Source organism: Marmota monax, unplaced genomic scaffold (genome assembly GCF_021218885.2).
Source record: "Marmota monax isolate L192 unplaced genomic scaffold, Marmota_monax_Labrador192_F-V1.1 WCK01_AAM20220418_F8-fsc00008, whole genome shotgun sequence".
Taxonomy (NCBI): Eukaryota; Metazoa; Chordata; class Mammalia; order Rodentia; family Sciuridae; genus Marmota; species Marmota monax.
In genome coordinates, this window is record NW_026694432.1 from 7,220,861 (window position 1) to 7,244,392 (window position 23,532).

Here is a 23,532-nt window from a genome sequence, read left to right on the forward strand (position 1 = left end):
TCATTACATTATCCCGTGTCATTTCACAGCATCCCGTCAACTCACAATGGACATTTTTAATGGACACTAATTTTTAATAACAATATAAACTAATATAGTTTAACATTCTATTGCATCAGTCTGATAGTATTCTTGAGTAGCCATTGAGGGATCAGGAAAAGGATAAAGAGAAAAGAAATGGTCAGTAATGTGTTCTGTTATCCAGGCTTCCAACCTAGGGTGGAGGATTGAGTCCAGACCAAAGGATCCATCCCTGCCCACTGCTCGACTTTCCCCTGGAGTAGCCTAGCTATGGAGGATTCCTTACTGGTTCTTAAGGAAAGCTTCCAGACACACAGACACTTCACTCCCAGGTAAATATGTTTCATCTTTTTAAGAACTGCCAGGGACACAGAAGTTTTCTCTGCGTTTCAAGTCTTATTCCCTGTAGCCATTTTTATATTATTGTTATTAGTAGTAGTCATATCGTAGTAGTAGTACTGGTGCTGAAAACTGAAACCCAAGAGTGCTTTACCCCTGAGCTATGTCCCCAGTCCTTTCTTACTTTTTGTTCCAAGAAAGGGTCTTGCTAAATTGCCCAGGCTGACCTCAAATTTGGGATACCTCAACCTAGGCATGTGCCACCACACCAAGCTCCTGTGGCCATTTTTACATATCAATTTATTTTTTATGGTTGTAAGCACTGAAGGGAGGGCTGGGGAGGTGGGATGTTCCAGGGAAAAGATTTTCTTTTGTTACAAAAAAAAATTTTTTTAATTCTCCTTTTTCCTAAAAATTTATGGCTATGGGTTTTCAAAGGTATATTACCAGAGAAGAAGAATGCAAAGAAAAGAAATTGGATTATTTTGCTTGTTTTACATTTACACTGTCCTTTGTAGCACCTATTTCTCTTGCTATGTAAAAGAATGACTTTAAAAACTACAGGAAGGTCTAGACCTTTTTGGTTTTCTTCAACATATTTTGCCTTTCCCTAACCTCACTATGACTGGTTTATGCTGTGTGTGTATATGTGTGTGTGTGTGTGTGTATATTGGGGAGGGGAGCATCTTCCAAAAAAGATTTCTGCTTGAAAATTTTTCATCATAGAACCCTTGGAATTTTATCAGAGCTAGTTAACTAGACAAACCAACAAGTGTTTATTAGAATCCCTAGTAAGTATCTAGAGCTATGCTAGGCCAATTGGATACAACATTTCCTGGGTGTGAAAATGGGGATTTGGGCTTCAGCCCTGTGTCTGTGGATCTCACATAGCATTCTCTGAGACTACAAAAGAGTCCAGACTATGTCCTCTTCTTTCGTCAGAAGGAGGGCCATGCACAATCAAGGCTCAAGAAATCACAGCTTCATAACTGAGTTTATCCTCTTGGGCTTCTCCAGAAATCCCAGGACCAATTGGATCCTTTTCTTCCTCTTCCTCTTCCTGTATTTATTCACAGTCTTGGGCAATGGGCTCATTGTTACCCTGATCAGAGTAGATGCGCGTCTCCATACACCCATGTACTTCTTCCTCAGTATCCTCTCTCTGCTGGATCTCAGCTATGCCACCACTACAGTGCCCCAGATGTTGGTCCATCTGATAAGCAAAAATAAGACCATCTCTTATGCGGGGTGTGTGGTTCAGATGTACATTTTCCTGACCCTAGGCATCACTGAGACCTGGATTTTTGCAGCAATGGCCTATGACAGATATGTTGCTATATGTCATCCACTCCACTATGTGGTCCAGATGAGCCAAACTCTGTGTGTACTGCTAGCAGTCAGCTCTGCCCTTTGTGGTCTTATCTGTGCCCTTGTCTACACAGTCTTTGCAATGAATCTTCCCTACTGTGGCCCTGATGAAATCAACCACTTCTTTTGTGAAATTCCTGCTGTTTTGAAGTTAGCCTGTGCGGACACATCCCTCAATGACCAAGTGGACTTTATCTTGGGTTTCATCTTGCTTCTGATCCCCCTATCCCTGATCCTGGCCTCATACATTCGTATCTTCACTGCTATTCTAAAGATTCGTTCCACCCAAGGGCGGATCAAGGCCTTCTCCACCTGTGCTTCCCACATCACTGTGGTCACCATGTTCTGTGTTCCATGCATGATCATGTATATGAGGCCTGGCTCTGAAGCCTCCCCAGATGATGACAAGAAGTTGGCCTTGTTCTACAATGTCATTTCAGCCTTTCTCAATCCCATTATTTATAGCCTCCGGAACAAAGATGTGAAGAGGGCTTTCTTCAGGTTATTTGGAATGAGTGAGGATGCTCAATAGGCAATGGCCCGCGAATGTCTGCAGTGCCTCTGGTCTCTCACATACACCATCCACAATTTCACTGATGTCATTGTAATGAACAGGACTTTCCAGATGAGGAAGGGATCTAGAAATAAAACCACTTACTCATTAATTTGGAAATGTATTCTATTGTCATGTATAGCTCAAAAGAACCAATAAATTAAAAAGAAAGAAAATGGAAACATGAGGAAAGAACTCAGAGAAAATTATGTTCATGGATTAAATGTATCATTGACATTCCATGGCTTTGGAAAGGTCACCTAACTTCTCTGTGATTTAATTTCATATTGGTCAAATGTGCTTCATGGTATTCATTATGCCTAAATAATAATAGCTGACTCTATTGGGCTTTTTCTGTATGAAAAGTATTCTAAGTATTCTACATGAGCTTATTATTTTAATTCTTACAATAACTCTAATGGTAGGTATTATCTCCTTTATTCATATATTTTTTTAAAAAACTGACACAAGAAGATTAAATACATTGCCAAATGTCACCAAGTTAGAAAATAACACAGTTAATATTAAACCTAGAGAGCACAGTTCCATAACTCAGGCTCTTATCTATTATATTATGCCATACAACTCTGAAATATCCAATACTTTTGAGGCTTAGCAGAGATAATGAATGGTATATTATTGAGTAAAGTTGAAAACAATTAGAATTATTATTCTAAGTCACAACTACAGGGTCATATCCTTGAAGTCTAGAGTTGTGGTAGGTGCTTTTAGTCTTCCTCACCAGCATTCTGTAGCCTAACCAAACAGCATTGCACAATGCAACAGTAACTTCTCAATAAATGCTTGTTGAGTGATTTTACCTCCACCTTCATCTTTGATCTAAAATTTCCCCAACTCTCCTTTCAGATCTTCTTTACTTTCATGGGCTCCTCTCCTATTTCCATCATCTCTACCCCAACCGTGGCTTCCAGGTGTCTAGACTTGTATTTACAAGGAGAGTATCTTGGTTTCCAAAACTGACTTACCTTAAATTTTCTCTGCCACCAGAGAGACCACGGGAACAGCAGGAAAAGGACTGGGTCTCAGTGTTAGCTTAATTTCTCGAGATCTTGATAAAACCACATCATATATCTGGAGTTCAGTCCTCTCGTACATAAAATGGAGATAAGGACCACATATGACTGACTGCATCATAGAAGTATTTTGAATTTAAATGGAACAGGACTTAAAACTTAAATAGTTGTATACATTGCCATCAGAGTCACTGCCTTCAAAACTAAGTGTCTTAGAAAATGTTCATTAAGTTCTGCTTAGGATGCAGCTCAGCAGTAGAAATCCCCTGGGCTCAAGCCCCAGTACTGCAAAAAGAGAAAGAAAACTTGTGAAATGCAGCAAGCAGTGCTTACAGGAAAATTTATAGCCATAAATGTTTATATATTTTTTTTTTAAATCTCAACTCAGTCACCTTAAGAAAGTAGACATAATATCAATAGTAGTTTTGTTTGTCAACTTCAAATGTTAATATAAGGTTTATTGTGAAGTCAGGAGGTATGGATTGGATACTTATGGTGGCAATTAACTATATGCAGAGCCATGTCTCACACGTATGTGTGTGAGGACACATGCACAAATACACATACCCCAAAATGAGTGGGAAACAATCACAACATCAGCTGCCACATAAACCAGAAAACAAACTAGTTCTACCACTATCAAAGCAAATCAATTTTTATCACTTCGGTTTCAGACAAATATAAAGTTGCTTTGCAAATGGTAACCCATGATGAATCTTTTAAATCAGGTACCCTTTACATGTTTTTCTGATAAGACTCAATTACTAAAACATTCCAACTGCTTCTAATTACTTTGAAAGAAGTTTAATTTGTAAACCAAGAATCATCTAAATGTTAAGAAAATCCAAAAGACCAATAAACACTAAGAGTGTGCTTTGCTTATTAGCCAAATCATCCAGAAGATAAACTTAGGGGAATTTCCAAGTCTAGAGTATTCTTAGCATTCATTCCTTGAGCATTCAAGACATGCAAGTGCTAAGAATGATGTAAATAAAGACTGGGCACAGAGGCACACACCTATAATCCCAGTGGCTCTGGAGGCTGAGTCAGGAGGATCACAAGTTCAAAGCCAGCCTTGGCAACCCAACAAGTCCCTAAGTAACTTAGCGAGAACTTGTCTCAAAATAAAAAATGGTTTGGGGGTGTGGCTCAGTGGTTGAGCACCCCTGAGTTCAATCCCCAGTACCAAAAAGAGAGAGAGAGAAAGAAAGAAAGAGAGAGAGAGAGAGAGAGAGAGAGAGAGAGAGAGAGAGAGAGAGAGAATGACGCGGAACAGCAAAAAACAAAAAGTCCCCAGGGCCAGGGTTACTGCCTGCAGGTCACAGACTCAAAGGATGTAAGCCCTGAGGAAAGAGGAGCTTTGATTTTCTAAAGACAGAAACATAATTGTCAGAAATAGTGATTCCTGGGGCCTTGTTAAGAAATTGCTCTGGGGCCATTAGAGGGGTCTGAGGATCAGCTGCTGGAACTAAAGAGGCTGTCCTCTAAGTGCTCTCAGAGCAGTAAAAACCCACAGCAGGCCACCCAATGTCCCCGCCTCTACTGCAGCCAGTCCTGACTTCTAGGTGTTGGCATAGGCTGTTCCACTTGGAAGGCCCCTTCTCCCCTTCCGCAGTGCCTCCTTTTCATTCATTCACTCAGGTCTCTTCTTCAGGAAGTGAAGAGCTACTTCCAGCAAATATGGAAGTTTTTACTTCCTCATGGACTCTTAACACCACTAAGGAAGCACTCCACTCTGGCCTCAGAAGCAGGGTATCCAGCTGGGTGAGGTCTTAAAGGGTACAGCCTGCATCTTGGCCTTGAATTCCTTTAACAAAACAACTGCTAACAGTTGTTTTGTTAAAGGAATTTTTTTTTTTTGCACTTAAAAAAAAGCTATTTTAAATGCAAATGGTTTGGACTCTCCTTTCTCCCATTTGTGGTAAAAACAAAAACAAATGTCCAGGGGAACTCAGCAAAAATTGGGAGCACAAGGAAACTTCCTCTCTCCAATAAAAGATGTCGTCCACCTAAACTTACAGCTAACATCACACATAGTGACAAAAGACTAAGTGCTTTCCCACTAAAATCCGTACAAGACAAGGAAGTTGACCCTCCCTACCCATATTCAAAGCAGCACTGGAAGTCCTAGACAGTACAAGAAGGCAAGAAAGGAGAAGAATAGAAAGAAGAAAACTGTCTCCATTTGCTGATAACCTAATTGTCTATGTAAAACCAAAACACAAGCCCACAAGGATTCTACATAAAAAAAAAAAATCCTAGAATTAGTAAGTGTAGCAATGTTGCATGATTCCAAGAAAATTTATGGAATGCAAGCCAGAGGCGATGGCATATACCTGTAATCCCTGCAACTTGGGAAGCTGAGGCAGGAGGATCACAATTGCTCCACTCTGGGCAATTTAGGGACACACTGTCATGCTGTTAAAAATAAATAAATAAAAGGGATTGGGAATTAGCTTGGTGATAGTGAGAAACTAATGTGACTCCATTTTTGAGAAACCAGCCTCTACCTCAGAACAAAGCCTGTCCAGGGAAGGGGGCATGACCCTTGTCCTTGGAAAAACCCACAGAGCACTCCTAGGCACATACCCACCCTGCTGAGTTGTTTGTCTGTAAATAACAGAAGAGGTCTGAGGTGCCAAGTGTCCCTGACTCAGTTAGGCTAGGTGAGGGCCCATAGCAACTCCCTAGCAGCCTCCAATCAACATGAGACAGGGAAAATACCTGGAATGCCAGATGACCCCCCAGTAGTTTATGGTGGTTGATAACATGTTGGGAAACCATGTAGTTTAGCACATACACCCCTCGTGGCCTAAACCAATTAGTTCAAAGGAATCCCCCTCTTGTACTAACCTATCACCCCTACCCAACTTGTTCCTGTTGGTAAAGATGGCACCCGGAGAGCTTCTCTTCCAGGAGCTCAGGTCCATGACGCACTGAATGGCACGCGAACCGTCACCTCCAATCCCTGCGAATGGCACGAACTTTGAATGGCGCACCTCCAATCCCTAAAGTGGTGCGAACTCTCGGCCAATGAAGAAGTAACAGCCCACTCGCCTTGCTCCTCCTCATCCTGCGTTGAGCCCATAAATATCAACACCCTGTTCTGTTCGCTCTTTTACTCTCTCACTCTCACTCTCTTACTCTCCCCTCTCTCTCTTCCCCCTCCTCTCTCTCTCCCTCTTCCCTCTTCCCTCTTCCCTCTCCCTCTCCCTCTCCCCCCCTTCTCTTCTGCGACTGGCCTCTATGGTCCTGCTAATAAAATCTCGCACAGGTAAACGGTTGTTTTGGCTTGTTGAGTTTACGGAGCATTTCCATCGTCCTTTACAGTTCCCACCAGTGAATGTGCTAATCAATGTTAAGAGTTGTTTGATTTTCCTGCGGTATGGAATGATTTGCTGTGTGATGTTGTGACGCATAGAGTATCCCCCCAAAACCTATAAAATCTCACTGAACAAAAGACCGGGACTCACTCCCTGGGACCCCTGCATCGGGAACGGTTGTGAGTCCAGGCTCCAGCTTGCATTAAAGACTCTTGTGTGATTGCATCTGATTCAGCTCCTGGAGGTCTGTTGGGGTCCACAAATCTGGCATTACAGTAGAACACCCCTGGGCTCAATCCCTTGTACTGAAAAAGGTAAAGGAAAGAAAAACTCATGGAATATAGCAAAAATAATGTATAGAGGGAAATGTGTAGTTGTAAATGCTTATATTTAAAAAAATAAGGAAAACCTCAACTCAGTCAACTAAACTGAAAGTAAGCAGAAGGAAGGAAATAAAGATTTGAATAGGGATAAATAGGCAATAGAAAAAATTTTGAGAAAATGAAATAAAGAATTGCTTTCTTTAAAAGATTCTCAAAATTACAAACCTTTAACTAGACTGATCAAGGGGGGGGAAGGGAAAAGACACAAATTACTAAATTTGGAATAAAAGGACATTCTTACCAAAAAAAAAGAAAGAAAGAAAAAGAAACAAAGAAGGAAGAAAATCCTATAAACAATTGTATGCCAACAAATTAAATAACTTATAAAATATGGGCTTATATCTAGAAAGACATAAACTACTAGAATTAACTCAAAAGGAAACAGAAAATCTACCAAGACCTATGGTAGATTTAATTAGTAATTAAATGATTTAATTAGTAATTTATAAATTTCTCAAAAGAAACATCCCAGATCATATGGCTTCACTGTTGAATTTTGTCAAACATACAGAGACTCAACACTAAGCTTTTCAAATTCTTTTTAAAAAGAAGAATAAAAAGGTAGGACTTCCCAATACATTCCACAAGGCCAACATTCCTTTAATACCAAACAAAGACACCACAAGAGAAGACAACACAGATTAATCTTTTATACACAGTTATGGTTTAGATATAAGGTGCCCCCAAAAAACTCATGTGTAAGAAAATGCAAAAAATTAGAGGCAAAATGCTTGGGTTAGGAGACCCTAACCTAATCAGTGAATTAATCTGCTGATAGGGATTAACTGTAGGCACGAAGGGTGTGGCTGGAGGAGGTGGGTTTCTTTGAGGTTCATATTTTGCCCATGGTGAGGGAAGTTCTTTCTCACCCTCTTCCCCAACCCCTTCCTGGTTCCATGTCCTGAGCTGCTTTCTTCACCACACTCTTCCACCATGGTGTCCTGCCTCACCTCAGGCCCAGAGCAATGGAGTTGGCCACTTGTAACCCCTGATAATAAGGTCTACATAGCAGGGGACAAAGTTTCTCCAAAACCACAAAAACAAATCACAGTTAAGCAAGTAAACTTCAGACTCCCTTCAGAACTGCGAATTTCTTCTACTCGTTGGCTTCACAGGTCATGGTTTCCCAGGACCTTCATGTTCTTTGTTGGCATAAAGCCATCTTTGGTTGGCTGTGAAGCTGTATCTGTGCAACTGGAGGCAACCGTGTGGACGGAGAGCTTAACAGGAGGACCGCAGGAAGAGGACACGGAGAAGGCTGAGTGGATGGTGGTGAGCCCCTTGCCTGTGATTGGCAGTGGAGAACAGAAGCTGTGGTTCACACCTGCACTTTTGTGATGACCTCTCATGACCTCTTACTTTCCAAGGTCTGATTCATGGGTAGAAATGACCATGAGGCCGAATAGCAGACCTTGGCTTTGGCTATAGTTTTCAGGTTTAGAATTCTCTATCTTGGAGGGTTGCATGTTGTGGTCTCAGATCCTCTTTCCACTAACTTAATGCTGGTTTATCTCGAATACAGGTTGTCCACACAGCAGGTCATTCACCAGGTATGGATGTAAGTCGCCCAGCTTGCAATATGAATTGCCAGCGCCTCATTATGTGGGTCTGTGTAGAGTTGTCTCCACTTTCTGTATTACTTTAAACTTCGCTCACATATATAACTACCTGCTGCCAATGGATGTATTTCTCTGTTTTAAGGATTGAGACTGGGTTAAACAGGTCATTTCGTCTTCATTTAATAACAACCACTACTGAAGAGTGACTGTGTATAAGTGTAGGTTAGCTGTCACACTTTTTAAAAAATTATTATGTGTATTGTAAGAGGTAGGATTAGGAAGTTCTCTGTTCAGAAATTTTCTTTACCTCCTATGCAGAAGAGCAGATAACTAGCACTGCTCTGGCTTTGGTTCCAGGAATCCCCAGCAGTAGTGAGTCCCCCAATCTAACATGAGCACAGGTGCTTCATTATGAACTTGACTAGCATACTCAATTGCATACTGTTCTGGCATTGTTTTTTTGAAAGGCATTAATTTATCAAATAAATTGTTTATATTCAAAAAGAAAACAGCCCGCTTCTAGACTGCTTCTTCAAACTCTTCCAGCCCCTGTGCAATGCCAGTTCCAAAATTTTCAATATTTGTTATAGCAACAGCCCTACTTCTCTGATATCAATTTTCATCTTGGTCCGTTGTGTGTTTCTGACAATACCAATTCTGAGTAATTGATAATAAATAAATATTTATTAACTTTGTGGTTCTGGAGTCTGGGAAATCCAGCATCAGGTGCCAATATCTGGCAAGGACCTTCTTGCAGTTGTCTCATAGCAGAAAGAAGAAGCACAGAAAGGACGGGGTGGTGGGCAAAAGGGAGCAAACCAATCCCTTATAAAGAACCTGCTCTCACAATAACGAACACCCCCCCCCATGAAACAGCATCATTATTCCATTCATGAGAGCTGAGCTCTCACGGTGATGGTGATGATGGCAATTGAACCCAGAGCCCAGCACACATGCCCTAATATTTGATTCTATTGATTTTAAATCAAAGCCTACATCAGACTTCCCACATTATGTCACCCAAAGGGCTATCTCCCCATCTATGCTTGGGATTGATTCTGACTGATCACAGTTATGAAGTACTTGTCATATGCCCCGACCCGTTTAAGAAGTAGAAGGGGTGGCTGAGCAGGAAAAGTTGTAGCCCCTCATCACTCTGAATCTAATGATGGAAACATATGTTTGTAGGACAAGCAGAAGACCCACCACCTGACACACTGGGATCATGTCAAGCACGCATATCTTACTCTGTTTCATGCCTGATCATACTTAACCCCGTCACTACCCTATTCTGTCAGTGTCCCATTTTGCTCATGAGGAAACTGAGGGGTGTTTGGCATCTTGTCCAGAATTACACCATGAGTACATGGCAGAGCTAGGATTTGATCCCAAGTCTGCTGACTGTCCAGGGGTTGGCTCCCATGTAGAATATTTGTCACTAGCTTCATCTTGATCAGGTTCAGGGAGGGATCCCACAGTTGCTTGGGGCACATTCCTTTCCCTGCAGGAAGTCATGGTCTTTGGGGGCCACACTATGCAGGACACAGTGCAGGCTGGTACTCAGCCAAGTGTGGTAGGGAGGGTGGAGTGGGGCACTGTGTAGGGGCTGAGAACAGCCAGGAGCCCGACCTTGGCCCCCAGCCCATGGGAAACCCTGATTCATTCTTTAGGGCCCATGGAAGGCTTCCCTCACATCCTGCCCAGCCCTGGGCCCCTGCACTCCTCAAGCCATGCACTTACTCCAGTGGATGCTCACACTGTGTTCCCACTGGACTGTCAGGCAGAACACAGAGAGGCTGTGGGGAGCAGGGAGAGTTGGGGGGCTGGTGCAGAGACCTTGGTGCCAGGCTGAGGGGGCTAAATGTGTGCTCAGGGCTTTGGAGGCCTGCAGTGGGGCCTGGAGGGTCCCAAGGCACAGAGGCTCATTAAGAAGCTGCCTGACTTGTCCTCCCTGAGGATCAGGAGCAGAAGGTTAAAAAGACCCAGCAGGCTCCTGACTCATCCTTCACACACAGCCAGGTAAGTAGGGGAGGGGCGGAGGAGGGGGCCTGAGGCACAGAGTCCTCACACCTGGACCAGCCCTTCCTGATGCTCCCGCCTGTCCTTGTCCTTGCCTGCCTGACCAGGCGCCTGCCTGCCTCTACCTCCTTCCCATTTGCATCTGGCCCCTCAGACCTGGCATCTGCTCTTCCCCCAACCTCTGGACGGCTCTGTTCATGGATTTCCTTCTGTCCCACTGTCTACTTATGGCTCTGACTTTCTCTCTTTCTGAGGAAGAAAGGAGGAAGGAGGTGAAGATGGTGACTGTGGAGCTAAGGCAGTTGGCTCTCCTCTGCATCCCAGCCAGGTTGGGACCCTTGGATTGAGGATACAGGACAAGGGACTGGTAAGCGAGGGAGAGGTCAAGGTAGCTAGTTCCAGGAGTGCAGAAAGGGCTGTTGGAGGCTTCAGGAGAGTCGGGGAGCTGGGGGAGATGCTGAAACGGGGAAGAACTATGACACTCACACTGGAGAAGGAGAGGAGGTAACAATCCAGATATTGCTACCCTGGCATTTCTTTCTTCTGGACAGAATTATAAAGATGTTAGAACCTCGCAGCCCACCCACCTTTCACTGCTCTCTCTTTTCCACATTCCCCTCTCCTCATTTTCTCCATTTTGCTTCCTTTTCTGGTCAGTTTGTAGCAGAGACTGGGAGAGGGATGCCTATTGAGACACTACTGCAATAGCCCAGGCCTCGGGTCCAGGTGAAACAGGCAGGTGAGAGGAGAGAAGGATGGCAAAGTCCTCAACTCTTTCAGTTGGAGTGTACCAGAGACCCTCCTGCACCACTGTGTGCAGGTCTGGTCACAATACATCCTTGACATGGGGTTCATTAAGTTTTATTGAACCTTTCCTGGGATCTAGATGCTTACTACCTTCCAGGATAGTTGACTCTGTCTGCACTGCTTCCAAGTGTTAGTCAGCTTATCGTCACTATGACAAAACACTAGAGGTAATCAACTTAAAAGTGAGGAAAAATTTATTTTGGCTCATGGTTTCAGAGGTTTCAGCCCACTGACCCTATAGCTTTGGGTCTGTACTCATCATGGCAAGAGTTCATGGCACAGGAGAACTTTACACTTCATGGTGGCCAGGAAGCAAAAGAGAGAAAGAGGAAGGGCCCAGATTCCAATATTCTCTTCATGGGCACACCCCCCAGTGACCTAACTCTCTCACAAATGGCCCCACTTACACTTCCTGAAGGTTTCACTACCTTCCAATAGCATGCTCCCTTTCTCATTTTCTTTAGGCCTCAGTTGCCCTGTGCTGTTGGGTCATCTCTATACACTCCCTCTACCCTCCCCTCTTCCTGGGTGGAACACGAGCCTTCTGTGTCTTTTTCCTTTACCTCTCACCTGGTCTTCTTCCAATGCCTTCTCTTAACTTCCATCCACACAACATGTTTCTAAACCCTGAGCCCAAACAAATTATATCTCTGCTTGAAACCAACCATCACTCACCACAACCTAAAGGATTAAGTCCGTGCTTCTTAGCAGATACACACACTATTTAGACCGAGTTTCCTTCTTAATTTCAGGCCCATCTTCCAGGAATCCCCTTTCCTAATCCCCTGTGCAGACTTCATCCCTGGGCTCCCTGTTTGCACAAAGCTCTCCCTCAGGCCCTTGGCACCTGCTGCTCCCTCTGTTTGCAAAACTCTTCTTTGAATTCTTTGCTTGGCTAACCCTGCTCACCCTCTAAGATTCACATCAGGTGTTCTGTTCTCCAACACAGCACTCCTCACTTGGTGGCTGTTCATCATTTGCCTGTCTCTTCACTGTGTGCCCTTTGAGAGCAGAGGTTTTATTTCTCCACCCTTAGGGCTCAATATAAGTTATAGAGCCATGGCCAACTGCACGCCTTCCCCCTCATGATGCTAAACATACTGGGAAAGGTTTTGTATATTTATTCCTCTATTTTCCCCAACTAGACTGTAAGCTCTTTAAGATTAGGAATATACCCTGTCCTTGTCCTTGTTTATCCTTGTCTTTCCAGCTCCTATACCTGCATACGACCATTCAATGAATGACACCATGAGCAGGAGCACTTGATGGGCACTGGCATTATTGAGCTCCCTCTCTGTGGCAGTCACAGTGCTGGTTGCCTCATGAATAACCTTGCTGGCAGCTGGAAGTTTGCTGGGGCCCCAGCAAACTTCCAGCTGCCAGCATAACCTAACACTACTCACAGGCTGTCTCCCTGGTAGACATCATATCCATTCCATGAGGAAGAACACTGAGGCTCAGGAAGATTAAATTACATGTACAAGGCCACAGTAAAAGCATCAGGACTTGCACTCAAGTATCCCATTCCAAACCCCATTCTTCTCCACCAGAAAATTCCACCTCCTATGGCTCCATGAACAAGAGAATCACCTTTAATCTCTACAGGTATAAACTAAACCCAAACCCAGTCTTTATCCCAGGCTACCTGCCAATCACCAATCTCAAGGGGAGAAAGGGATCCTAAGGGGTTTATTAAAATTGGGAGGGGTATCCCCACCAGGCTGGAGAGCTTGAGATGCCAGAACTGTCTTTTTATTTTTGGTACTGGGAATTGAACCCAGGGCCTTGTGCATCCTGGGCAAGTTCTCTCCCAGTGAACTACATCCCCAGCCTCCAAAGCCATCTTTTTTTTTCAAAGATCTTTATTTTATTTGTTTATTTTTTTTTATGTGGTGCTGAGGATTGAACCCAGTGCCTCACACATGCGAACCTACAACCCCAGACCTTCCAAAGTTATCTTTAAGCAAACAAGACAGCTGTTATTCTACCTCAAGTCTATTCAAGTTTTAGAGTCAAGTAGGAAGACCCTTCCCTTAAGAATTAGGTGAGGATAAGAAGAAGCAGAATTGCTGAGTAAACCCATCTAAAATAAAATCTGAGAAAGCTTCCAGGGACTTGAAAGAATCAAGAAACGCAGGCTCAATGTAAGTTATCAAGGAACCTCTCATGTTTGTGGAGCCACATATCTACACCCACATTTCTGATTCCCCTAGTTTTCTAGAGTGATCAAAAGTTAAGCTGAGCATAGTGGTACATGCCTGTAATACCAGCGGCATGGGAGGCTGAGGCAGGAGAATCATGAGTTCAAAGCCAGCCTCAGCAACTTACCAAGGCCCTATACAACTCAGTGAGACCCTGCCTCTAAATTAAATAAAAAAAGGGCTGGGGGTGTGGCTCAGTGGTTAAGCACCCTTGGCATTCACTCCCCAGTACCAAAAAAAAAAAAAAAATTGGAAGCACCAAATAGAAAGAGTTCTAAATATGTATTTTGAGACAAGGGGAAGAAGAGAGTTTGAAATCTTCACCATCTCACTGTGCAGCCAGGTCTAGGGAGAAGGGCCCCCAAGCAATGCACTATGTGATGGTAGCTCCTGAAGGAGAGAAAGGAAGGTGGCCTTTAGGGGGCTGGTAGAACAGAAGGAAATGAGACTTTGGAGTTTTTCAGAAAAGATTTTGGCCAGAGAAGTTAAATATTGACAATTTCCCTTCCTTCCCCAAAAGTAACCTATCCCAGGTAGACCCCAGTCTCTGAACTGACATTAATCCCAACTAGGACCCAATGGCTACTGACCTTGGCAGCAGTGGAATGGCCATGGCAACTGAATATGGCTTCCAAACTGGGCCAGTAGGTCCATTTCTCTTTCTGCAGCTGAAGAATAATGCAGGCGTTTCCCTGGGAGAACCGCAGCTCTGTATCTGAGTTCATCCTTCTGGGCTTCTCCAGGGATTCCCGAACTAATGTCATCCTCTTCAGTCTCTTCCTCTCCCTCTACCTCTCCACACTCCTGGGCAATGGACTCATTGTCACCTTGATCCACCTGGACTCCCGCCTCCACACACCCATGTACTTCTTCCTCAGTGTCCTTTCCCTGCTGGACATGAGCTATGTCACCACCACTGTGCCCCAGATGTTGGTGCATCTGGTCTGCCAGAAGAAGACCATTTCCTATGTTGGGTGTGTGGCCCAGATGTACATCTTTCTGGTGTTGGGCATCACTGAGGGATGGCTGTTCTCTGTCATGGCCTATGATAGGTATGTAGCCATCTGCTCTCCACTCAGGTACAAGGTTATCATGAGCCCTTGGCTGTGTGGGGCAATGGTCATCTTTTGTGGACTATGGGGTGTCAGCTGTTCCCTAGTCTACACTGTCTTCACCATGCGCCTGCCCTACTGTGGCCCCAATGAGATCAACCACTTCTTCTGTGAGGTGCCTGCTGTTCTGAAGTTGGCCTGTGCAGACACATCCCTCAATGACAGAGTAGATTTCATCCTGGGCTTCATCCTTCTCCTGATACCACTTTCCTTCATTCTGGCTTCATATATCCGTATCTTCATTGCAATTCTAAGGATTGGTTCCACCCAAGGGCGGATCAAGGCCTTCTCCACCTGTGCATCGCACATCACTGTGGTCACCATGTTCTGTGGACCTGCCATGTTTATGTACATGAACCCTGGGGCCAATGCTTCCCCAGAGCGGGACAAGAAACTGGCTCTGTTCTACAATGTCATCTCTGCCTTCCTCAACCCCATCATCTACAGCCTCAGAAACAAAGATGTAAAGAGGGCTTTCCTCAAAGTAACAGGCTGGGGCAGGGTCCCTGAGTAAGGCCACTGGAACACATCCGGGCCTGAAAAGAAGAGGGTCTATAGCCCTTCTCTCTATCAAAACAACAGACAGGCAAGAATCATTCACTGGTGGTTAATAAAATTGAGATGCAGAAGTAGGTACCTGGTATGGACCTGCTGAGGCTCCAGATGCTAGGCTATGCACAAACATCAAAGGAAACAATTGTAGACAGATTGCCAACTATGACCTGTGACTGATTCTTTTCTGTTTCTGGGAGTTTCAAAAGGTCTGGCACATATAAAGCATGATTAACATTTGTGAATAGAGTTACTGAGTGAATAAGAAATGGACAGTTTAAGTCAAATCAGGATGGCTGGGACAAGATGACTCCGAGGACCCCAGATCAGTAACTTTCTTTCTCAGTCAGGAGAAAGACTAGATCTAAAGAAACTGTCATAGGAGAAAGGAAAAGTAACCTTAGGAATAGGACTAAGAGGTTGGTCACTGTCCATTCAGCACTGTCTAGGGGAGTGTGGGCCCTAGGATACAGGATTCATTCTGTCCCTGGGGAGGTGAGCCACTGCTGTGGGGAAGAGAGATTTTGAGGGGTCTCTCAGTACACAGATGAAACATTACCCAAACTACATCAGAGTGTTTAAGAGCCAAACTCTAGGGGCTGGGGATATAGCTCAGTTAATAGAGTGCTTGCCTTGGGTTCAATCCCCAGCACCACAAAAAAAAAAAAAAAAAGAAAAAAGAAGAGAGAGAGCCAGAATCTTTGGTATCTGTAGAATTTTGGGATGATGATAACAATAGCAGACTAACACTTTATAGGATTGTTGTGACAGGTTAAGTTCTTACAAGAGTGCTTGACACATTGAAGTTTCCATATAAACATGGCAACTTTTCTATTCTATAAGTAAAGATGATTGTGGTGTTGGTGAGAGTTACACCACAGTAACCAAGCAGACATCTGAGACCCTTTCAGCCGAAGGTAAATGGCTATTCCACTCTGGGGGAAGAGATAGCTAACATTATAAATAAAAAGAGCTGGCCTTTGTTTATACTTCAGTCTGCTGTGGATTTGATTAGCTTGGGTCTGTCTCCCAAAAGCTCATGAACTCAGTCAGCAAAACTATAAGAAAACTATGACAGGCCCTTAAGATATAGCATGAAGAGGTTCTGATGACAACCAGCCAGCATTCTGGGAGATATCCTTATTAATATTCCACTTTAAAGCTTTTTAAAAAAATTTATTCTTAAGTTTTAGGTGGACACAATATCTTTATTTTACATTTATGTGATGCTGAGGATTGAACCAGTGCCTTGTACATGCTAGGCCAGTGCTATACCACTGAACCACAACCCCAGCCCCTCCACTTTAAAGCTTTTAATTAACATTTATTCAAATGTGAGATGGGTAATCATTGGAGTACTTGAGTCAAGAGGTTGCTGAGAGGATGGTAGCTGGTGGTGGTCATGATGGTGGTGGCTTCCCTTCCCAATGTCAAAACCATTCACCCATGGCTTCAGCCCTCAGTGTCCCTTGCACCTTGGACAAGGCACAGACAAGTTACTCATAGAACCTTAGGAAATTTTACTGACCATACAGTCTATCATTCCCTGAACGGCAGCAACACTCCAATAAAGATTAACTTGAAAAAAGAAGCTTTCTCAAGGGGCTCTCCTCATCTTTATAGAATCCCCTCCAAATTTTACCCTCACATTTTCTATTGCTAGAGGAAAAAAAGAGACAGAAGTTCCTAGCTAATCCTAGTTGGCATTCCCACATCCTTAGGACTAGCCTAGACGTTTTCTGCTCCAAACTTGGCTTTGACTTTTCAAAGTTCAGATCACCCAATGGACACAAATGACAGGTAATTCAAGGAAATACTGCTGTGGAGAAACTCGGTCAGACTCTGGCTCTAAACACAAAGGAAACTTAAAAACTTTTCATAGTTCACCTCTTTAAGGTCAGAATTATTGAACCTTTATCAATCGACAGTCTTCAGTCTTCAATGAAACTGTGATGGATCCAATGAAGGTGATAGAGATTCAGTACAAGCAGAGGTCAGTCAAGGTGGTTTGAATTCAGTAAGAAAAGTAAAGATGATTGTGGTGTTGGTGAGAGTTACAATAGTTATTCTTGGAATAAGGTGAATATTTGGCTTTGCATCTCACAGCTAGGTATAGAGCAATTTCTGAGCACACTTGAAGTAGTGAGGAAGAAAGCCTCAGGGAAATGCTAGGGGGGGGGAGAGAGAGAGAGAGAGAGAGAAACCTGGCAGGACCCATGTAGAAATACTGGTTAATTCAACAAGCCCCCAAGTCTTAAGAGAAGGAGTAGTGGAAATATCATAGGGGTTGATGTGCTATTCTGCTATATCAAGATTAGATCAGGTGGTATACTGGGAAGAGATGGCAGGTATGTAGTTAAGCCAAAGAACAGATATAGTAAGAGTTGAGGGTGAAAGGGAACTGGGGGAGTTGCTAGGAGAAAGTGAGATACAGGAAATTTAGACTTCAGAACAGGAAGTGTTTCTAGGTCATTAGGAAAAGGGCCATCCCAGGATGCTGCTCCTGGGGGAAATTCAGATTTGGGTAAAGAGATGAAGGAAACATTCAGTGGAGAAGGTTTGAATGTGCCTTAATTTTAGGAAAGGGATTTCATAGAGAACCTTCAAGAAAAGGAGACTAAGCTCAACTTGTGAAAGAATATATGGGATGGAGCCCTAGCGAGGACATGCTGGGTGATAATGGTAAGAGATGAGCAGAGGTGACAGTCTGGAGTCCCAGGTCCCTGTTTCTGGCCATAGGACTTTGAAAATGACCTCTAATTCCCGTGAGCATTCGTTTTCTCAGTTTCTGATTTTCCAGTAAAATCCAGATAATGATACTTTGAAACATTAGGGAAACTGCATCCCTTTGGGTCTAATCAGGAGACACAAAGGACCCAGTAGGCGAAATAAGGAAAAGGTAACATAAACAAGTAACAACTATGAATGAATGGGACCCAAGGAACAAGAGAGAGGGGCTGAGGAAGGACAGACTTGGGAGGGGTTAGACCTCATTAGAGGAGGTGTGGTTCAAGCACTGAATTGCAGAGGAATTAGCTGGTTAGCCAGCCCAGAGCTGAAAGGCAAACTAACCAGGGGGCAGGCCATCAGCAAGCAGGGCTAGGGACAAACAGCTGGGTGCTGGCTGCCACAGGGAGCACAAGGTCTTCACAGTCTGTGGGCCTTACAGAAAGAATGACGTCTATGTGGGACACTACATGCTTCAGTCCCCATGGGAGGGCTTGCTGAATGAGTCCACCAAGGAGCAGCACGCAGGCCACTCTGGGACTAGATGAGGGGCCAGGCAGGTGCCTGACTGAGTTGGAGATCCAGTTTCCATGTTGAGAGGGTGGCCAAGATCTGAGGGGACAAGGTTGCTGGGCATTCTGAGCCTGTGGCCCAGGCTGGAAATGGACAGAGACTCCCTGGTAATTCATTATCCCTGACTTCCTTTCCTCGTGGATCACTCTGCTCATCCCCTCATGAGCTGACCCTCCCACTTGCCCGCCTTTCCCCAATTCTACCCTGTTTGTCATCTAAACTCAGCAGCATAACCAACACCCACCCCCACCCCAGGACTCTTTCTGGGATGCCATCACGTGCTCTGCTGCTCTCCCGAGGGAAGGGTCCCAACCACACTCCTGCACTCTCCCCTGTTTCTCCCACGCCCTTTCTAGCCATGGGCTCCTAAAGCCACTCCCACAAGGAGGTTATCACCCCTAAATCTGCACCACTTCTCCAACCAGAATCTCACACTCTCACTGCATTGAGCACAAAGTACAAAATTCTCAGAGGGCTTTTGGGACCTGGGCTCTGCCCGACTCCCAAATTGACTCTCCTGTCCTGCTCACTGCCAGGACCACAAGAACCTTCCTCCTGTTCACCAGATCATGCAACTCCTTTCCTAACGTGAGGCCTCTGAACCTGGCTTACCCTTCACTGAAAGTGCCTCCTCCTGCTCATTCCTTGCCTGACTCCTTCTCGTCCACAGGTGTCAGCTAAATCTTAACTCCAAGCCCTTACTTGTCTACTCTGGGTGAGTAGGTTTCTGTCCTCTAGTTTCTCTACCACAGAATGCTGTTTATTTTCTAAAGAATTTTGCAACCTCATTTTCTAGTAACTGACCTTGATTTCTCTATTAAGTTTTTGTTCTACTGGTAGAAATAATATGAATCTTCTTGGGGCAACCCTCTGTTATTAGTCAACTCAGGCTAATAACACCATAACTAGCTGGGCTTAAATAACAGAGATTTATTTTCTGGAAGCTGAAAGTCTGAGTTCAGGGTGTCAGCCCCGTCAAGTTCTGGTGGGGGCTCTCTTTCTGGACTGTTGATGGCCACCTTCTCACTGTGTTCCCATGTGACAGAGGGACAGAGAGGAAGGCGAGGAGGGAGGGTGAGAGAGAAAGCATTCTCTGGTGTCTCTTCTTATAAGGACACAGATCTTATCAAATTAGGGATCCACCCTTATGACTTCATTTAACCTTAATTATTTTCTTAGTCCAGATCCAGTCCCATGGGGTGTGAGAGCTTCATCATATGAATTTAGGGGGGAGACAGTTCAGTCTTCAGCATCCTCCCTCTCTCCCGGACTCCAAGCCCTGAAGAACTTATCAGGTGCTGAGGTCCAGTGTTGGATGACTGTGGAATGGTGGGGAACCTGGCCCTTTGTGTCTATCAGCCGCCAAGAGAACCTCATTCCCCTGAGATCATCAGTTCTCACCAGCCATTGTGGCATCTTCTTGGGTTGCAGAAATAAAATTTCATGACTATAAATCTCTCCATATCTTTCCTTGGGTCTTCAAAGTTCTGGAACTAAGCATGTCTGCCCATTGCCATGTAACTTTGTTACTTCTCTGTAGGGAAAACACTTCCCACCCCTTTGGCATCGCCTTGATCACGTGACTTGCTTGGGATGTGTGCAGTCATTTCTGAGAAGCTTTAACAGTCATCACATGCTTTGTCCATTATGTCTTCCCCTCTGTCTTGGAATACCATGTTCCACAATAAGGGCTCTTCCTTATAAGGTGATCTGAGACTTTAGAGAGCTGCAGCCAGCCTACAACTAACATGGAACATGAGCAAGAAATGATTGTTTGCTGTTGTAAACCAGAGATTATTGAGCTGTTTGTTATTGCATCACAAAGTAGGAAATTAATCAAGACATCCACGTTGGTTTCATGAACATTTGTTCCACTAACCAAGTTCTATACTTATTCAAATGCACAAAGTGGGTTGCAGGTATTATAGATGCTCTCTCTTTCTTCAGCATTGGACATTCTATCCCATTCTTCTCCTGGGTCACCAGGCCACCCTACCACATCCCATTACCTTAAGAAAAGCCCTCTTAATGTCCTTATTCCTCAGACTGTAGACCATGGGGTTGAGCAGGGCTGTGAAGACATTGTAGAGGAGGGAGATTTGCTTGTCTTGCTCTGGAGAGTAGCTGGAGTTGGGCCTCGTGTAGATGTAAGTCACTGGAGCATAGAAGAGTGTGACCACAGTCAGGTGGGAGGCACAGGTGGAAAAAGCCTTGCAGCGGCCCTGGGTGGACTTGATCTTGAGAATGGCCAGGGTGATACGAATGTAGGAGGCCAGAATGAGGGAGAGTGGGGTGACAACCACAAAGACACTGATGATCAGGTCCACCATGTCAATCAGCTGGGTGTCTGTGCAAGCCAAGTTCCGCACGGAGGGCCCTTCACAGAAGTAGTGGTTGATCCTATTAGGCCCACAGTATGGCAGCCTCATAGTGAGGAAGGTATGGACCAGAGAGAAGAGGAAACCACAGGCCCATGTCCCAGCTGCCAACTGTGTGCACAGTCTCCAGTTGAGAATGATGGTATAACTCAGAGGATAGCAAATGGCCACATAGCGGTCATAAGCCATGACTACAAAGAAGATGCACTTGGTCAGTCCCAGAGCACAAAACACATACATCTGCAGCCAACAGCCAGCAAAGGAGATGGTCCGAGAGTGAGCCAGAAGATGCACCAATATCTGGGGCACGGTGGTGGTGATGTAGCTCATATCCAGCACCGAGAGGACACAGAGGAAGAAGTACATGGGAGTGTGGATATGTGTGTCCAGGCAGATCAGGGCAACGAAGAGCCCATTGCCCAGCACTGAGCTCAGGTAGAGGAGAAGGAAGACAAAGAAAAGCACCCTGTTGGACATGGGGTCACTGGAGAAGCCAAGCAGCACAAATTCAGAAACCCAGCTTTGGTTTTTCTCTGGAAGCATCCCCATGGTGGGGCCTATAAGAAAATCACATTCATCGACATGTCATCTAAAGTATGGTAGCTCACAAGAATGCCACCTATAAAAGCAGACAGCGAAGATTTTAATCCTGCCTGCGATGCTGTTTCTGAGTAATCTTGGACAAGTTACTTAACCTCTCAGAGCCTCAGTCTCTTCATCTATAAGATGTGACTAATAAACATCTCTCATGGATTTTATCAGGAGTACAGACAATGTGTATGAAGCAACTAAAGACTTAAAACACTGAATAACACACAAAATGCTCGTATGCAATCTTCCACTTCCTTCCCCACCCCTCAGTACACAGTTGGTCACTCATGTCTAACAAACCAGTTGGCACCAGATCAGCCCCAGCTCCCAGACTCCTTAGAGAGGAAGTTCTGCTGTGCCTTGGAGAACACTGTCAGGGTGTGAGGAAGCAGGCCCCTCCTCCTCACACCCTGGAAACATGCTCCTTGGCCAGCTGGCACAATGTGAGGCTCCAGAATAGTGGGCGCTGGAGGGCACTGGCCGCAAGAGCAGCAGGAAGGTCCGTCTGCTGCTGGCTGGGGTCCGCCTTCCTTATTCAGCTTGAGAGCCAGAGGAGTGGCATGTGGAAGGGCCAGCAGTGCTCTCCTCACCTGACCTCATGGACCGACTCCAGGCAGGCTCTAGGGCCACACTTGCCCCACCCAGTGGCTGCAGCTTGTCCGCTCTAGCAGCGGCTTTCCTTGCCGTGCTCTGTTGTCCCACCTGGCAGCCATGTCTCCAAACCAGCCCTGACTCACCCAGTAGCACTGTCCCCACCCCGGGGCTCTTGCTCTGCAAACTCTGCCTGTGTCCACTGGAAGGTCATGTATTCCTGTGAGCGAGTCACACCAATCTGAATCTTAGATATTTTTTTTGTCCCCCTTCCCGCCACACACACCTTTTTTGGTCAGGAGCAAGGGAAAGAAGAGAGGTGCCTCCTAAATTTAAAAAAAAAAAAAATTGTTCTTTTTCAATATACATGACTGTAGAGTGTTTTTGACATGTAATTTCCTATTCTTGTGGTTGACATGATGTGGAGTTACACTGCGTGTGTTCATATATGGACATTGGAAAGTTATGTCTGATTCATTCCACTGTCTTTCCTATTCCCTTCCCCCCTCCCTTCCCTTCATTACCCTTTGTCTAATCCAATGAACTTCTATTCTTCCCACCCCGCCCCACCACTTATTGTGTGTTAGGATCCACATATCAGGGAGAACATCCAGTTTTTGGTTTTGGGGGACTGTGGTATATATTCTCAATGAAATATTACTCAACTATAAAGAAGAATGAAATTATGGCATTTGCCAGTAAATGGATGGATATGAAGACTATCATGCTAAGTGAAATAAACTAATTCTTCCTAAAATCTTTAGTCCCTTCAATATGTTCTCCCCTTTAGCCTAGAGAGAGTAGACCTGCTGCCGAGTCCTTGCCTTTGTTCCTTCCTGACTTGTTTCTTTAGGACCCTCTTCTTGGGGATTCATGATGGTCAATGGTGGGCTCTTGCCTAGGCCCCTCCCTCTCCTCTAGTTCTGCCTTCTGCTCCTTTCTCTGATTAGACCTGTTGGGTCAGGCTTCCTCCCAGGCTAACTCTGAGACTCTTAAGGAAGAGATGGCCTTTGTCAAGACACTGAGAGGCTACCAAATCTAAACAGCCCAGGAGACAGTTTGGAAAAAGATGACTCCTCCTCCTCCTCCTCCTCCTCCTCCTCCTCCTCCTCCTCCTCCCTCACATTCTGGGTGTAGTTTGGCCTCTGGTTCACCATCTACATTGTGAGCTGGCTTACCCAAGCCCTGGAGTAGCTCAACATATTCCTTAGCCCAACCCTGAGGTCTAGAGGAGTTGCAGTCTGAAGTGTGTATCTGCTGCTGTCCCCTTCCCAAGTTCTGGTGGCTACTGGGGCTGCCAGCTACAAGACCCACTTTCTAGGACAAGGGGTGGGCCCCTGAATAAGCAGGTAGATGACCAGAATGGAAACCCATATGAGGACTCTAGAAGAGAGGAGCCCT

At 44.8% G+C, this 23,532-nt stretch overlaps 3 protein-coding genes across 3 annotated transcripts; 2 read left to right on the top strand and 1 right to left on the bottom strand.

The window, feature by feature from the left end:
• The first annotated feature begins 1,312 nt into the window (after positions 1 to 1,312).
• On the top strand, positions 1,313 to 2,260 carry LOC124110170 (olfactory receptor 2A5-like). Its single transcript, XM_046469314.1, has one exon. The coding sequence runs from the start codon at positions 1,313 to 1,315 to the stop codon at positions 2,258 to 2,260; it is 948 nt and encodes a 315-aa protein (XP_046325270.1).
• Positions 2,261 to 14,285: 12,025 nt separating this feature from the next.
• LOC124110219 (olfactory receptor 2A12-like) lies at positions 14,286 to 15,233 on the top strand. Its single transcript, XM_046469397.1, has one exon. The coding sequence runs from the start codon at positions 14,286 to 14,288 to the stop codon at positions 15,231 to 15,233; it is 948 nt and encodes a 315-aa protein (XP_046325353.1).
• A 5,317-nt stretch (positions 15,234 to 20,550) lies between these two features.
• On the bottom strand, positions 20,551 to 21,498 carry LOC124110238 (olfactory receptor 2A12-like). Its single transcript, XM_046469426.1, has one exon. It carries the CDS (start codon positions 21,496 to 21,498, stop codon positions 20,551 to 20,553), a length of 948 nt encoding a protein of 315 aa, XP_046325382.1.
• Positions 21,499 to 23,532: the final 2,034 nt, after the last annotated feature.

What these genes read in the sequence shown, in the direction of transcription:
- LOC124110170 (XM_046469314.1), top strand. Translation starts at nt 1,313, where the DNA reads ATGCACAATCAAGGCTCAAGAAATCACAGCTTCATAACTGAGTTTATC.
- LOC124110219 (XM_046469397.1), top strand. Translation starts at nt 14,286, where the DNA reads ATGCAGGCGTTTCCCTGGGAGAACCGCAGCTCTGTATCTGAGTTCATC.
- LOC124110238 (XM_046469426.1), bottom strand. Translation starts at nt 21,498, where the DNA reads ATGGGGATGCTTCCAGAGAAAAACCAAAGCTGGGTTTCTGAATTTGTG.